The sequence below is a fragment of the Macrotis lagotis genome, chromosome 1 (genome assembly GCF_037893015.1).
Source record: "Macrotis lagotis isolate mMagLag1 chromosome 1, bilby.v1.9.chrom.fasta, whole genome shotgun sequence".
Taxonomy (NCBI): Eukaryota; Metazoa; Chordata; class Mammalia; order Peramelemorphia; family Peramelidae; genus Macrotis; species Macrotis lagotis.
Genome location: NC_133658.1, coordinates 330,330,716 through 330,344,562, shown reverse-complemented (window position 1 = coordinate 330,344,562; position 13,847 = coordinate 330,330,716). Strand labels below are relative to the sequence as shown.

At 37.7% G+C, this 13,847-nt stretch overlaps 1 protein-coding gene across 3 annotated transcripts in view; it reads left to right on the top strand.

Annotated features, from left to right (window-relative positions):
* Positions 1–13,847, top strand: part of MRRF (mitochondrial ribosome recycling factor) — a 53,169-nt gene that overhangs the window by 1,266 nt on the left and 38,056 nt on the right. For 2 of the 3 annotated variants that reach the window (XM_074211644.1, XM_074211643.1), the window contains exons 2-3: positions 6,496–6,706; positions 11,700–11,855. In XM_074211644.1, coding sequence (XP_074067745.1) covers positions 6,523–6,706; positions 11,700–11,855 — 340 coding nt within the window. In that variant the 5' untranslated portion in view covers positions 6,496–6,522. The remainder of the gene's footprint in view (positions 1–6,495; positions 6,707–11,699; positions 11,856–13,847) is intronic. The other variant, XM_074211645.1, reaches the window with a different exon arrangement.

Sequence of the window (13,847 nt, the reverse complement as noted above, 5' to 3'; positions counted from 1 at the left end):
TTAGTATTATTAGGATAATAGTTTTGACCTGGAGGACCCCTCCCAGGGGGACCACACTTGGCGAACTTCTGACCTAGAGTATTGGAACACAAATAAGTCATAACTTTCTACCAACCTCAAGTAAGGATTATAGAATCATATGGTTTAGCACTGGAAACAACTTTGTCAATCAGTTAACATTAAGTAGTTCTAAGCTCTGAGAATACAAAAAAAGAGGCAGAAGATGTTCATTCCCTGTCCTTGAGGAGCTCACAATCTAATGAAGGAGGCAATAAACTAATATATACAAAGCAAACCATGTGCAAGATAAATAGGAAATAATTAGAAGAAAAGCATTAAAACAAAAGAAAAGCATTAGAATCAAGAGTTGTTGGGAAGGGATTCCTATAGAAAATGGGTTTTTAGTTGAGACTTTAAGGAAGCCAGAGAGATGGAGTTGAGGAAGGAGAGCATTCAGGCATGAGGGTCAGACCAAGAAATGTGAAAGATGGATTGTCTCATTCACTAAACAGAAGGCCATTGTCACAGGATTGAAAAGTATATGTTGGGAAGTAAAATAGAAGAGATCTGAAAAGGTAGGAGGGGACCAGAATTTGAAGGGCTTTGAACAGGATTTAATTTGATCCTGGAGGTGTTAAGGAATTTATTGAATAGGGGCAAGTTGTTGGACCTGTGTTTTAAGGAAAATTACTTTGGTGGTTGAATGAAGGATGGATTGGAGTGGGGAGAAATGACAGGCAGACCAGCAGACTATTGTAACAATCCAGGTATGAGGTGGAAGGAACTTTACCAGAATGATGGAAATATCAGAGGAGAGAAAGCAGAGATGTTGCAAAGGTGAAATCTGTAGTCCTTAGCAGATTGGATATAGGCAGTGAGGGATAATGAGAAGCTCAAACTGATTCCTAGCTTTTAAGCCTGAGGGACTGAGAGCATGATAATGCCTTTTACAATAATAAAATAGAAGGGAGGGGAATAACTAGGTGGTTCAGTGGGTAAAACACCAGCCCTGAAGTCAGGAGGACAGGAGATCAAAATTGACCCCAGACACTTAATAATTCCCGAGCTATGACCTTGGACAAGTCATTTTACCTTGCCACCCCCTCCTCCCAAAAAAGAGAAAGTAGAAGGGAGGGTTTATTTAGTTGGAAAGATGATTTCTGTTTTGGATATGCTGAATTTAAGATATCTACTGAATATCCAGTTTGAGATGCCTGGAAGGCTGTTGGAGCTTGACAGAGAGGTTGGGGCAGACTAGGTAAATCTGAGAATCAGCATAGAGCTAGTAATCAAATCCACGGGAACAAGTGACTTGGTACAGAGGGAGAAGTGAAGAGGGCCCAGGATAGAATCTTGTGGGAGACCTTTGATTAGAGGGTTTGATCTGGAGGAGGATCCAGCAAAGAAAACTGAGAAGGAACAGTCAAATAGGTAAAGGAGAACCAGGAGAGATTGGTGTTTAGAAAACCTAGAGAGAAGAGAATATCAAGGAGAAGAGAATGACCAACAGTGTCAAAAGCTTGGAGAGATTGAAGAGAATGATTGAAAAAAGATCATTGGAGTTAAAAAAAAATTTAAGGCAGTGGAGTTAAGTGACTTGCCCAAAGTCACACATCTAGGCAATTAAATATCTGAGGTCAAATTTGAACTCAGGTCTTCCTGACTCCGGGGCTGGTACTCTAGCCATTCTGCCTCCTAGCTGTTCCAAGGCCATTGAATTTTGATCACTTCTTCATATGAGATAGAAGGAAAGAAGGAGATAGTGGCAGCAGACCATTTGAGTGATATGAAATGATGAAGAGGGAAGAAGAGGGAGCCCATGGTGAGTGGCCTCAATGTTTTCTGTAAAATCTGAGTCAAAGTTCTCAACTGAGAGAGAATGAGGAAGAGAGCCAAGGGAGGTTTGAGGAAGGATGAAAAGGTTTGGAAGAGTCCCTGTGAAAAGTGGGTTGGTTGATAAGGTGGATATACAAACATTTAGGGCCCATTTGAAATTGTATAACATAAAATTGTAGTGGATCCAGTCATATTGGTTGCATGGATGCTTTATACCTCTAGTTCAATCTTATCATTTAAGTTATTAGAGCGACAATGTAGTGCCAAGTTTACTGGTCTTGGAGTCAGAAGATACTTGCCTTGTAATTATGTCTCTGGTACTTATTTGGTATGTAAGTTTCTTGGGCAGTCACTTGAACCTTTCTGTACCTCAGCTTTCTCACCTGTAAAATGATAATGATGATACTTGCCCTACCTCTCAGTATTGTACATCAGTTTCATGACAGTGTGCATGCCCGGGCTCAGGATAGTGGATGATGCTCTTGAGATTTTCCTGTTCACCGATGGAGTAAAGCAAGACTATGTCCTTATTCCCATACTTTTTAGCCTGATATTTTTAGCCATGTTATCAAACACTTTCACTGAGGATGAACATGACCTCAAGCTACCACATTGATGGCAGATTCTTTAACTTGAAAAGGCTTCAAGCCAAGACCAAAGTGGAGGGAGTGCTGGTGCATGAACTTCTGTTTGCAGATTGCAACAAACCATGGATCTGCTGCTTGTGCTAATTTTGGTCTAACAATTAACATCAAGAAACCTCAGGTGCTAACATTAGCCAAAACCACACCATCCATCCATATGTGGAACCATCGATTACAGCAATTAGAGAAGGTCTGAGTACTGTGGACAAGTTCACTTACCTTGGCAGTGTCCTTTTCAAGGAGGTACATATTGACAATGAGGTGAACTTGCATTGCCAGAGCTAGCTCAGTATTTGGGAGGCTCTGAAAGAAAGTGGAGGGAGAGGAGAGGTATTAGCCTGATAACCAAACTGTAGGTCTACAGAGCTGTTGTGTTGACCTCATTGCTATATGCCTACGAAACCCGGACAGTCTCCCAGCATCATGTCAGAAAACTAAATCACTTCCATTTAAATTGACTTAGGAAGATTCTGAAGATCATCTGGCAGGAAAAGATACCTGACACTGAGGTCCTTTTTCGAGCTAAACTGCCTAGTATTCCAAGATTACTACAGAGAGTGCAACTACCCTGGGCTGGACACATTGTTAGAATGCCAGATATATGCTTACCAAAAAACTATTTTATGGAGAATTCACACAGGGCAAGCACTCAAGGGGGTCAGAAGAAGCGATACTGAGACACCCTGAAGGTCTCACTGAAGAACGTACAGCATGGGAGACACTGGCATAGCACCTCTCATAATGGTGTATGCTCATCAGTGAGGGCGCTGTGCTCTACGAGGGAGGCAGAATTGAAGCAGCTCAAAGGAAATGGGACATCTGTAAGTTTAGAGTACCCACCCCAGGTGTTTACATGGACTATTTGTGCCCAAACTGGTAGAGCATTCTGAGCTCATATTGGTCTGATCAACCACAGTTGGATGCAGGGGCTTCTTTTTGGGGCTTCAGGCTTCAAATATAGTGATGTCATTTTGGTCTTCTTTGATAATGAAGGATAAGAACCAACTAGTTCCACTAGCTCCTAGTGCCTCTCTCCCCTCCTGAATTACATTGTTATGTTTATATATGTAGCTGTTGTCTTCTCCAGTAGAAAGTAAATTTCCTGAGGTCAGAGACTAGTTCACTTTTGTCTTTGTAGCTTCAGTACCTAGCACTGTATCCAGTGATGGCTAGGTACATAATATTTGTTGATTAGTGATACTCTCCCCCTTCAACTGACCCTGCCGATTGGTCAGAAGCTTGGGAAAACTACAATTAGCAGAGTCTTACTTAAAGGGAACTTATCCTTTAGTTTATTGAAGCTAAAATCAGATAATCCTAATGATACTCAGAAAATAACTTATTGTCTGGATTCTTTTGGATCCCTTAGCCACCTTGTCTTGTTTGATTTTCTATTTTCTTCATTAGAGGGGAGAGGAAGAAGGTGAAGCTTGACTCAGGTAGTGATGTAGGTCCATATCTACCCCGTTGGTAAAAAGGATTTAGAAGGAAAGGAGGAAGAATAATTTAGTAATTACAATTTTAATGAAAACTACTTTTGGAAAGTTGGTCTCGCTTTTTGAAAACATTGACCTCTTCATTTCTATGGCCTTCTATTTCATCTAAAACATGAATTGAGCCAAATGATTCCAGCTCTAAATCTGTGAGCCTAAGATTCTATGTTCTGAGGTCCCTTTTAAGCATTCATCTGTGTGTTCTAACCTGCATTTTGAGATTGCTTTCAGATCCAACATTTACTTTTTTCAGATGTTTTATGTCTAAGGGCATTTCCAGCTCTAACATTCTAATGTGTTCTGAGATCCCCTTAGCTCAATTTTTTCCCTAAGATCCCTTCCAGATTTAACACTATTTTGTAAAGTTATTTCCATTTCTTATGTGATTAAATTTTATAGGCTTTGGAGTTGTAAGGGACCTTAGAAAGACTTTGAGAGGAAAACACTGAGACTTAGTGAAAGGACAGAGACAAGAATTAGGTATCATAGCCGAGATAAGAATCAAGGTGTCTGGACTCCCCACCCTGTTACAAAGTTTCTTTTAATTTCAATATACTATTTTTTAAATCTCCTACAATTCCTTCTCTTTACATGTATAGTAAAGCATTGTTTTTGTTCTCTTATATTATAATTTACCATCATATACTTGACAAACCAGTAACATTGTTGGACTTCTTCTTCCAAATTTCCTGATTTATGTGCAATTAAAATCTTAGCTTTAAATGTTGCAGTAATGCAGGTTATTTATAGAAAATGTTTTCCGGTTCTCTTGTACTAGTTCTACTTTTGGGCTCTGTGTTTTCTTTCAAAGGTTGTTTATTTCTAACCCAGTTCTAGTTTTTATTACACACCGCTTTATATTATGACTTGCAAATAGGAGGACCAGGAAGCTTGTCTTAAATTGAGCAAGCAGATTGAGGCACATGGTCGATTAAAAAAAATTCAAACAATTCTTTCTATCCCACTCCCCTGCACATAATTAGAAGCCCATATTTGGACATAGGTATGTGTTAAACAGTGACCATATTTGGCAGAAGCCCAGATATAGAAACCTCACCAGTAGACAACCTTTTACATAGAGCTCTGCTAAAATAGAATAGAGCTACTGCCAGCCCCTGGTAATCTAAATTCCCATCAGAATTTGTTCCTATTGGCTCCATGCATAGCTGGATGATGTCCTGCATCCTTTGCTGATAAGGAAATGCTAGTTACTTTTACAAAAATTCATGCGTTCATCATAACAGGACAAGAAACTGTTCATGTTTAACCCATTAGTCTGCATTTCTGCAAAGACTATGCAATTTTAAAAACTTGTTTTTATTAATAGTGACTATTCAAAACAGCATGACAAAGTGGATAGAGTATTGGCCTTGAAATCAAGAAGACCTGGGGTCATGTAATTCCTGGCACTTACTCTGTGAACATGAGCATATTGCTAAAACCTCCATGTGCCTCAGACTGCAGATTCTTAAGGACTTAGCTCCTCAGAGTGGATTCCCCATTCTGAAGTCACAGATCTGTCTGATTTTCAAAGATTTGTGTTTCAATGTAAGAAGAATGTATTATAGAAAATTAGAAATGAAAAGGACTTAGAATATGACATGTTTGTTCAGAGCATGTTAGAATTGGAAGTTGCCTTAGAGATCATCTTACAGGTGAGGAGCCTGAAGCCCCAAAAAGAAGAATGACTATTAGGTTAGGGTGACTGTAGATTAGTGAGTCACACAGCCAGGACTAGAACCCAGGTTTCCCAGGTGTCATTCCTTTATACTGTATCACATTCCTTCTTTAGAGGGACTCATTTATTTTGAGAGGGAATCTATAGATGAAAACTGGAACTAATTGGTAAAGATGGCAGATTCAGGTTTTTGACTAATTTATTCATCTAAAACAGTGCCTTGCACATAGCAGCAGGTGCTCAAGAAATATTTGTCAAATGAACAAAATACTCACTAAGTTATATTATCTCCCTCCATTTCCCAGCTGTGTAAAAGAGCCCCCTTTTCTCTCTGTAGCTATGAATACAACATTGCTATTCAATAATTATGTAGTTCTGTCACAGAGGTAGCTGCAGGCTGGAAAATCTTTGACAGTTTAAAACTATAGAAATATAATGAGTAACTTGTGTTCACATAGAGGAGAATGGCATTTTCCAGATCTCTAGCACCAATAACATTAAAAGCCTCAGATCTGATCCATGCTTTCGACTTGTAGCAAAGAAAAGTACATTCTAATTTGTAATCAGTGCATATGGAGCAGAAGACAATTTTAATTAAAAGCTGTCATGTAATTTTTCTCATCATTTTGTTCCTGTTGAGGGTTTTTAAAAAAAAAATAAGCTTAAAATCTACCTCCTATAATCTATTCTCCCTGTTTACAGTACAGCATAGTTACAATTTTGTATATTTTTTCCACATAAGCATTTCATTATAGTCAACAAGGTTCAGGTTGCTGGAATGGCCCCTTGCCTCAGTGATCACTGCCTATTTCATATCTGTGAAAGGCTTTTCTTTCTTTCATAGGTAATTTCTCAAGGACCTTTTTGAACCATGGCTTTGGGACTAAGGTGCTTTCGTTGGGTACAGCCTGGATTTTGTAACTCTCTTTCAGTCTTGACAAGGCCTGTTTCAGAAATTAGACTGAGGACTACGAGTATAACCTGGAATGACTACCAGCAACATGGGACCTATCCAATTGTGCCAATCCGACATTTTGCTACCAAGAAAGCCAAAGGTATCTCTCCTTTCCTTCTTCCTTCTCCTCCTCCTCCTCCTCCTCCTCCTCTTCCTTCTTTTTTTTTTAAAGTTTTTTTGAAAGGTAATGGGGTTAAGTGACTTGCCCAAGGTCATATAGCTAGGTAAGTATTGTATCTGAGGTCAGATTTGAACTCAGGTCCTCCTGGCTCCAGGACTGATGCTCTATCCACTATACCATCTAGCTGGCCTGCTTCTTCCTTCAGATACAGACATTGAACTATACAGATGAATAGAGCTAAAAGGGACCATAGCTCATGATAATAATTATAATTCATTGTTTGCAGAGTTAGAACAGTCTATAGAACTGAGAGAAAGAGTTGTTACTCATAGAATGTTAGAGCAATAGCTCACAGTATATTCAAATGGAAAGCAGTCCTAGACATAAAATGCTAGAATTGGAAGAAGTCCTAATTCCAAGAATGATAGAATACAGAAGAGACTTTAGGTAAAAGGCTCACATCTTCATAATAATAACAAAAACAGTGATAAAATAGCTAACATTTCTATAGCACTTCCTATGGGCTGGGTGCTGTTTTAAGAGCTTTATATTTATGACCTCATTTGATTCTCACAATAACCCTTCAAGATGAAAAAACTAAAGCATAGAGGGTTAAGTGACTTGTCTAGGGTTATACAACTAGAAAGTATCTGAGGTCAGATTTGAAGTCAGGTCTTCCTAACTCCAGGCCTGAAGCTCCATTGTACCTCTAGTTTGGCTCTAACAGGCACTGAAAAAAATTATACAGTCATTCCTTCTCAAATCGCTTAAATACTTTGTATTGCTCCTGTTTTTACTCTTTTCTGGAGAATATTATAATATTTTATGTATACATACTTTATTGTAAACTGTATTTCCATCTCACAAACTTGTGGATATTTTCATTTATTTTAAATTTGTATTTTTTTAAAACCCAGTGACTCAAAATCTTCTCTTTCCTCCTTTTCATGCCTAACTTTTCAAGCATTTGACTTATATTGAAATATTTACTATATAAGTTGGACTAGATGATTTACAGAGGGGTCCCTTTAATAAAGTTCTGAAATTCTCTGATTCTATGAATATTGGAATTTTGGTAACTTCAGGGCATCACATTTTAAAACTATAAGGGATCTTAGAGAAGTCCTTTAGCCCAACAATCCCATTTTTATAAATGAAGAAACTGAGTCCAAGATAAGAAAAGACTTGCCTCATATTATATAGCTAGTTGATGGCCAAATCAGAATTGAATTCAGGATTTTTGGCTCTTGGCTGCAGTGTTCTTTCCTTTATACCACACGGCTTCATTTGAATAGTTATGGGAGTTAAACAGATTTTAAAAAGAATAACTATTAAATATCTATTTCTTAGAAAGCTTCTTAGTTTTCTTCGGTGCTGAGTTCTAAATTAGATATCCAGTTAAATTGATTCTTTAAAATGGTGGTTTCCATACTTTTTGGTCTTAGGACAATTTTGCAGTCTTAAAAATGATTGGAGGTTCCATTTTCCCTTCCTCTTTTGTTTATATGGGTTATATTTATATTTGCTATATTAAAAATTAAAATCCCTTAGTATTATATAGAAAGCAATTTTGACTTCATAGACCCCTAAAAGGATCTTGGTGATGTGGGCCTGAAAACATCACCAATCAAAGCTCTTAGATCTTATTTTTGAATACCTTTTTGCTACTTTTCATTTTGACAAAGCGATATTCAATGCTTACTATGTACAAGAGCCCATTCTTGATGTTGAGAACGCAAAGATGAAATAAAGATGATACCCATTCTGCCCTGAAAAAGCTTATGACTTACTAGGAGAATATGGCATGTAGCCAAATAAAGGATATATATCTATATCTATATCTATCTATCTATATCTATATAGATATAGATAGATAGATATAGATATAGATAGATAGATAGATAGATAGATAGATAGTAGAATGTCATAGCGGTACAAAAAGCTTCCAAAATATTTTTGGACAGCTGGGGATTAGGGATGGGGATGGGGATAAGCTGAGATGAGAAAGGGCAGGGATACTCTTTTGGCACCTGAACTGAGCATTTATTTATTTATTTATTGAGAGATTTTATTTATTTTGAGTTTTACAATTTCCCCCCATTCTTGCTTTCCTTCCCCTGCCCCCCCCACAGAAGGCATTCTGTTAGTGTTTACATTGGTTCCATGTTATACATAGATCTCAGTTGAATGTGATGACAGAGAAATCATATCCTTAAGGAAGAAAAATGAAGTATGAGATAGTAAAATTACATAATAATATAACACTTTTCCCCCCTAATTTGACGGTAATAATCTTTGGTCTTTGTTCAAAGTCCATAATTCTTTCTCTGGATACAGATGGTATTCTCCATTGTAGATAGCTCAAAATTGTCCCTGGTTGTTGCACTGAAGGGATGAACAAGTCCATCAGGGTTGATCATCACCCCCATGTTGCTGTAGGGTGTACAATGTTTTTCTGTGAACTGAGTATTTAAAGCAAAGAATTTCAGAGATAAGGGACAGACATACAGACAGAGGCAGAAAGATAGACATAGTCACACATGCACACACACACACACACACACACACACAGACTCTCTCTTTTCCAGGCATGAACATTATTTTCTGTATCACTCATCTGTCACTAGCTCCTCTATAATTTGTGGGACCTTGGGCAAGTAATTTAAGTCTCATAGCCTAATTTATTATCTATCAGATACGGATAATAATCCTTGTCTTTGCTTATCTCACAAGGTAATTATGAGAATGAATTTTTTTAACGAACGATAGGAATTTATTCATTCATTCATTCATTTATTTATTTAGTTATTAGAGGATTTTATTTGAGTTTTGAGTTTTACAATTTTTCTCCCAATCTTACTTCCCCACCCCCACAGAAAGCAATCTGTCATGTTTATTTTGTTTCCATGTTGTACATTGATCCGAATTGAGTGTGATGAGAGAGAAATCACATCCTTAAGGAAGAAACAAAAAGTATAAGAAATAACAAGATCAGACAATAAGATAACTGAGGTTTTTTTTCCTAAATTAAAGGGAATAGTCTTTGAAATTTGTTCAAACTCCACGGCTCTTTATCTGGATACAGATGGCATTCTCCATTGCAGACAGCCCAAAATTGTCCCTGGTTGTTGCACTGATGGAACGAGCAAGTCCATCAAGGTTGAGCATCACCCCCATGTTGCTGATAGGGTATACAGTGTTTTTCTGGTTCTGCTTATCTCACTCAGCATCAGTTCATGTAAATCTCTCCAAGTTTCCCTGAATTCCCATCCCTCCTTGTTTCTAATAGAACAATAGTGTTCCATTACATACATATACCACAGTTTGCTGAGCCATTCCCCAATTGAAGGACATTTACTTGATTTCCAGTTCTTTGCCACCACAAACAGGGCTGCTATGAATATTTTTGTACAAGTGATGTTTTTACCCTTTTTCATCATTTCTTCAGGGTATAGACCCAGTAATGGTATTGCTGGATCAAAGGGTATGCTCATTTTTGTTGCCCTTTGGGCGTAGTTCCAAATTTCTCTGTGAGAATGAATTGAAACAGCGAATGTGGACTGCCATGAACAAACAAAAATGGTTGCTTTTCTTTCTTCCCCATTCTCCTCCTTCTCCCATCACCACCACCATCTTATATTAATATTTTTTCTATGAATATTCTGACTTTCCATCTAGATTTAAACATTTTTGTGAGCTCCCACAGGAAATATTTAATGATAATAATAATTGTCCTTTACAGTTCTCTGTCAACTTATCCTCTTTTAGAGGTAATCCTAGGATTTTGAAACCTCTGCCATGGGATTGCGAATTTTGACAGGTTCTTACCAACTCAAAAAATCTTTGATTATGGGATAGAGCAGTGGTGGGGAACCTTTTCTCTTTTAAGGGCCATTTGGATATTTATGGCATCATCCATGAGTTGTATGTGGTCAAACAGTTGTTAATTCACCCCTAAAAAACTCCTAGATTTTTTTGAATTTTGACCCCCCCCCCCATGCTTGCCTTGGCAATGCCAGACCAATACAGCCTATGGGCCAGAGATTCCTTGCCCCAGGCTAGAGGATAGACTATGTTTGTTAGCTCTGGACCAGGATAAGTAAATTCAGAAAAACTCATCACCTAAAAGAGGACTCCTTGATGATGTGGATTGTTTTATTTTGGTTTTTGTTCAGAATGACTGCTGAAGGCTGTGTCCCAAAGCATGGGAGATCAGTGATCTGTTCTTAGTGATTGCCCATGCCAGTGAAATCTCTTGAAATAAAAGAGGCTCAGATTCTAGATCTTAGCATTGGAAGGACTATATACCTTTACCCATTTCTGAATAAAAATTTCTTCTAGAATGTCCCTGATAAGAAATGGAATCTCTTGTACCTTGCTATTTATTGTTTTATTTACCAAAAATCCCCGAGAAGTAGGGAGGACAGTTTGTTTGTTTCATTTTGTTTTATTTTTTGACAGGAACTATGATCTCATTGGACTAGGGAGCTCTGTTGTTTAAACTAACTTATTCTTTTAGTAGCTTTTAGTTAATGTTTGGCAACTTAAAGCCTGAGAGAATTCTCTAAGGCCCTAAAAAGTTGAGTGACTTGTCCAAGATCCCAGCCAGGAAGAGTCATCAGGGGAACTTGAATCTAGGTTTCCTTAATCCATTTTGGCTCTTCGGCTGCCATACCTCAGTGCTTATTTGGCAGGTTTTTACTATCCTTAATGAAGAAACGGAGACTCAGTGAAGGAAAATGATTTTTTTAGTATGTAAATATTAAGGGGTAGAGTTGAAACCCAGACACAGGTCTGAAGTCTCTCAAAGTCTCTTCATTTTGAGGTCAATTAACCAATTAACAAGCACTAGGGGTACTAAGAAGAGATAAAAATAGTCCCTGCCCTCAAGGAACTGAGATTCTAAAGAAGTCCAGTGTTTGTTGATGGTAGAGCCACTGCTGTCTGTATTCATTGCCTGTTTTATTCCCAGCCAAAGGTAAAGGACATCCCCAGCCCAGAATCAACATCAATGCATCCTTGGTGGAGGACATAATCCATCTGGAAGAGGTAGATGTGGAAATGAAGTCTGTAGTAGAAGCCCTTAAGGATAATTTCAATAAAAATCTCAATATAAGGACCTCTCCAGGTTAGTATCATATCTTTTGCTATCCAATATATAATAATACATTATTTCTATAAATTGAGTACATAGAGACAGGGGCTTAATCTCTAGTTTCAGTGATATAAGGCTGAGGAACTTTTCTCCACCTCTGCAATTTCTTGTCTTTGGGAGTGTCCCAGACCTCTGGAAAGTTGAGTTACTTGCCCAGGGTCACACAGCCAATATGTTTCAGATATAAGACTTGAGCTCAGGTTTTCCTTTCCCTTATGTCAGCTTTCTATTCAATGTGCCATGCAATAAATAATTAGAGCTTTGATCTGCATCCTAAGATTTCTTCTGGTTTATTATTTTTCATCACTTATTGGGGAACTGAATGACTATATCCTTGAAATTTCCAATTAAAGAGTTTCTTCCTGGGCTTGACCAGGAAGAATCCGTTTGGGTTAATAACTTCCTGAAAATGACTTTTTGTAAGTGGGAAATGTCAGAAATGTCTATGAGAACTGTTTGCAGATGTGACGAAGAGGCAAGTTGTCAGCTTGCACGTCAGCAAGGCAGGAAAAATCCAATTTCCACTAAATGAGCCTTTTGGAAATTGTCATCAGCCTAATGTCAGGCTCATTGGCATCTCTGGAGGTAAGGGAATATGGGCAGGGATCCCTCCTTCCATTCCCTTTCAGGATAGGCTGTTTTACATAAGAAATCTGAAAATATTTTATGAATTTGCTCTTGAGCAAACAAAGAGAAAAACATATGGTTCCATTTGTAAACATCATTATATACATACACTGAGCTATAAGATACAACCGGCATTAAGCAAGAAGACCATTTCACTCCTTTGTTAACCTTTGTCAGCTGGGACATAGCTTTCTTTGCTGACAGGAGAGCATGCCATTCAATCTCTTTAGCTGTTTATTTTAACCCTGCTTATTGTTTTTGGTTTGAAATGAATAAAAGGTTGTAGTGTTTCCTAGTGTATTCTATCTGCTGGTATTCTGTAGTTAAAACCAGAGAGCAAGTGGAGCAGAGAACTGGGAGAAATATGATACTTAAAATTCACCAGTAAAATCTACTTCACTTGACCAGAAAAGATCTGTTGGACTGGCAGAGAGAGAGACCATTGAGTGTTAGTTTGTTAAATGTTAACCTCAGGGAATGTGAAGGGCAGAAAAGGGGAATGGTGAGAGGGAGGCATTTAATATGCTATGGATATACCTAAGGGGGTGAGAATTAGTTGTCATTATTATAGATTAAAAGTCACACCATTCATTTTTCTTAAAATTTATAGTGTTTTCCGTTTACCAGACTTTTGAGGTAAGGGGGCAAAAATTATTCTTTACAAATTTTCAAGTGAGAAAATTAAGTGACTTATCACTGGTGTCACAGCTAGTTTGTATCTAACATAGTGATGTCATTTTGATCTTCTTTGATAACAAAAGACAAGAACCAATCTACCAACTAGTTTGTTTTGAATTGGGATTTGAATCTAGTTCTTCTGACTCCAAATTCCTTATTCTTCTCATTATGCCATGCTGCTTAAAAAGATTTCCACCAAGATCACAAAAGTACCTCCTGTGGCAAAGAATCTCTTGATAAATAAGCAGAGTGGAATTAAGATTCATCAGAAAGCATTTCCCCCCCCTTCGTTTTCTTAATTTTCTTAGGGATTTTTATTTAGTGATGATAAGAGCTCAATTGGCACCAGTTTGACAATTTACAGTTCTTTCCTCAAATACTCCTGTGAGGTAGGATTATAGATTTTAGACCAAAAGGAATCCTAAAGATCATTCCCAACTCACTTTAGAATGAGAAGATGATTTGAAGAGAGGTGAATTGTTTTACTCAAGATAACATAAAGTATTTTAACCCAAGCTCTATCTCACAAAGGGAACAATTCTGATGTGTAAGAAAAATGGGAATTGTTTGAAGGGACAAGTATAGGTGCACAGAAAACCTACTAATCAACGTAGACTTTAAAAAGATATTTAAAGGATAGAAACAAGGACAGATAACTTA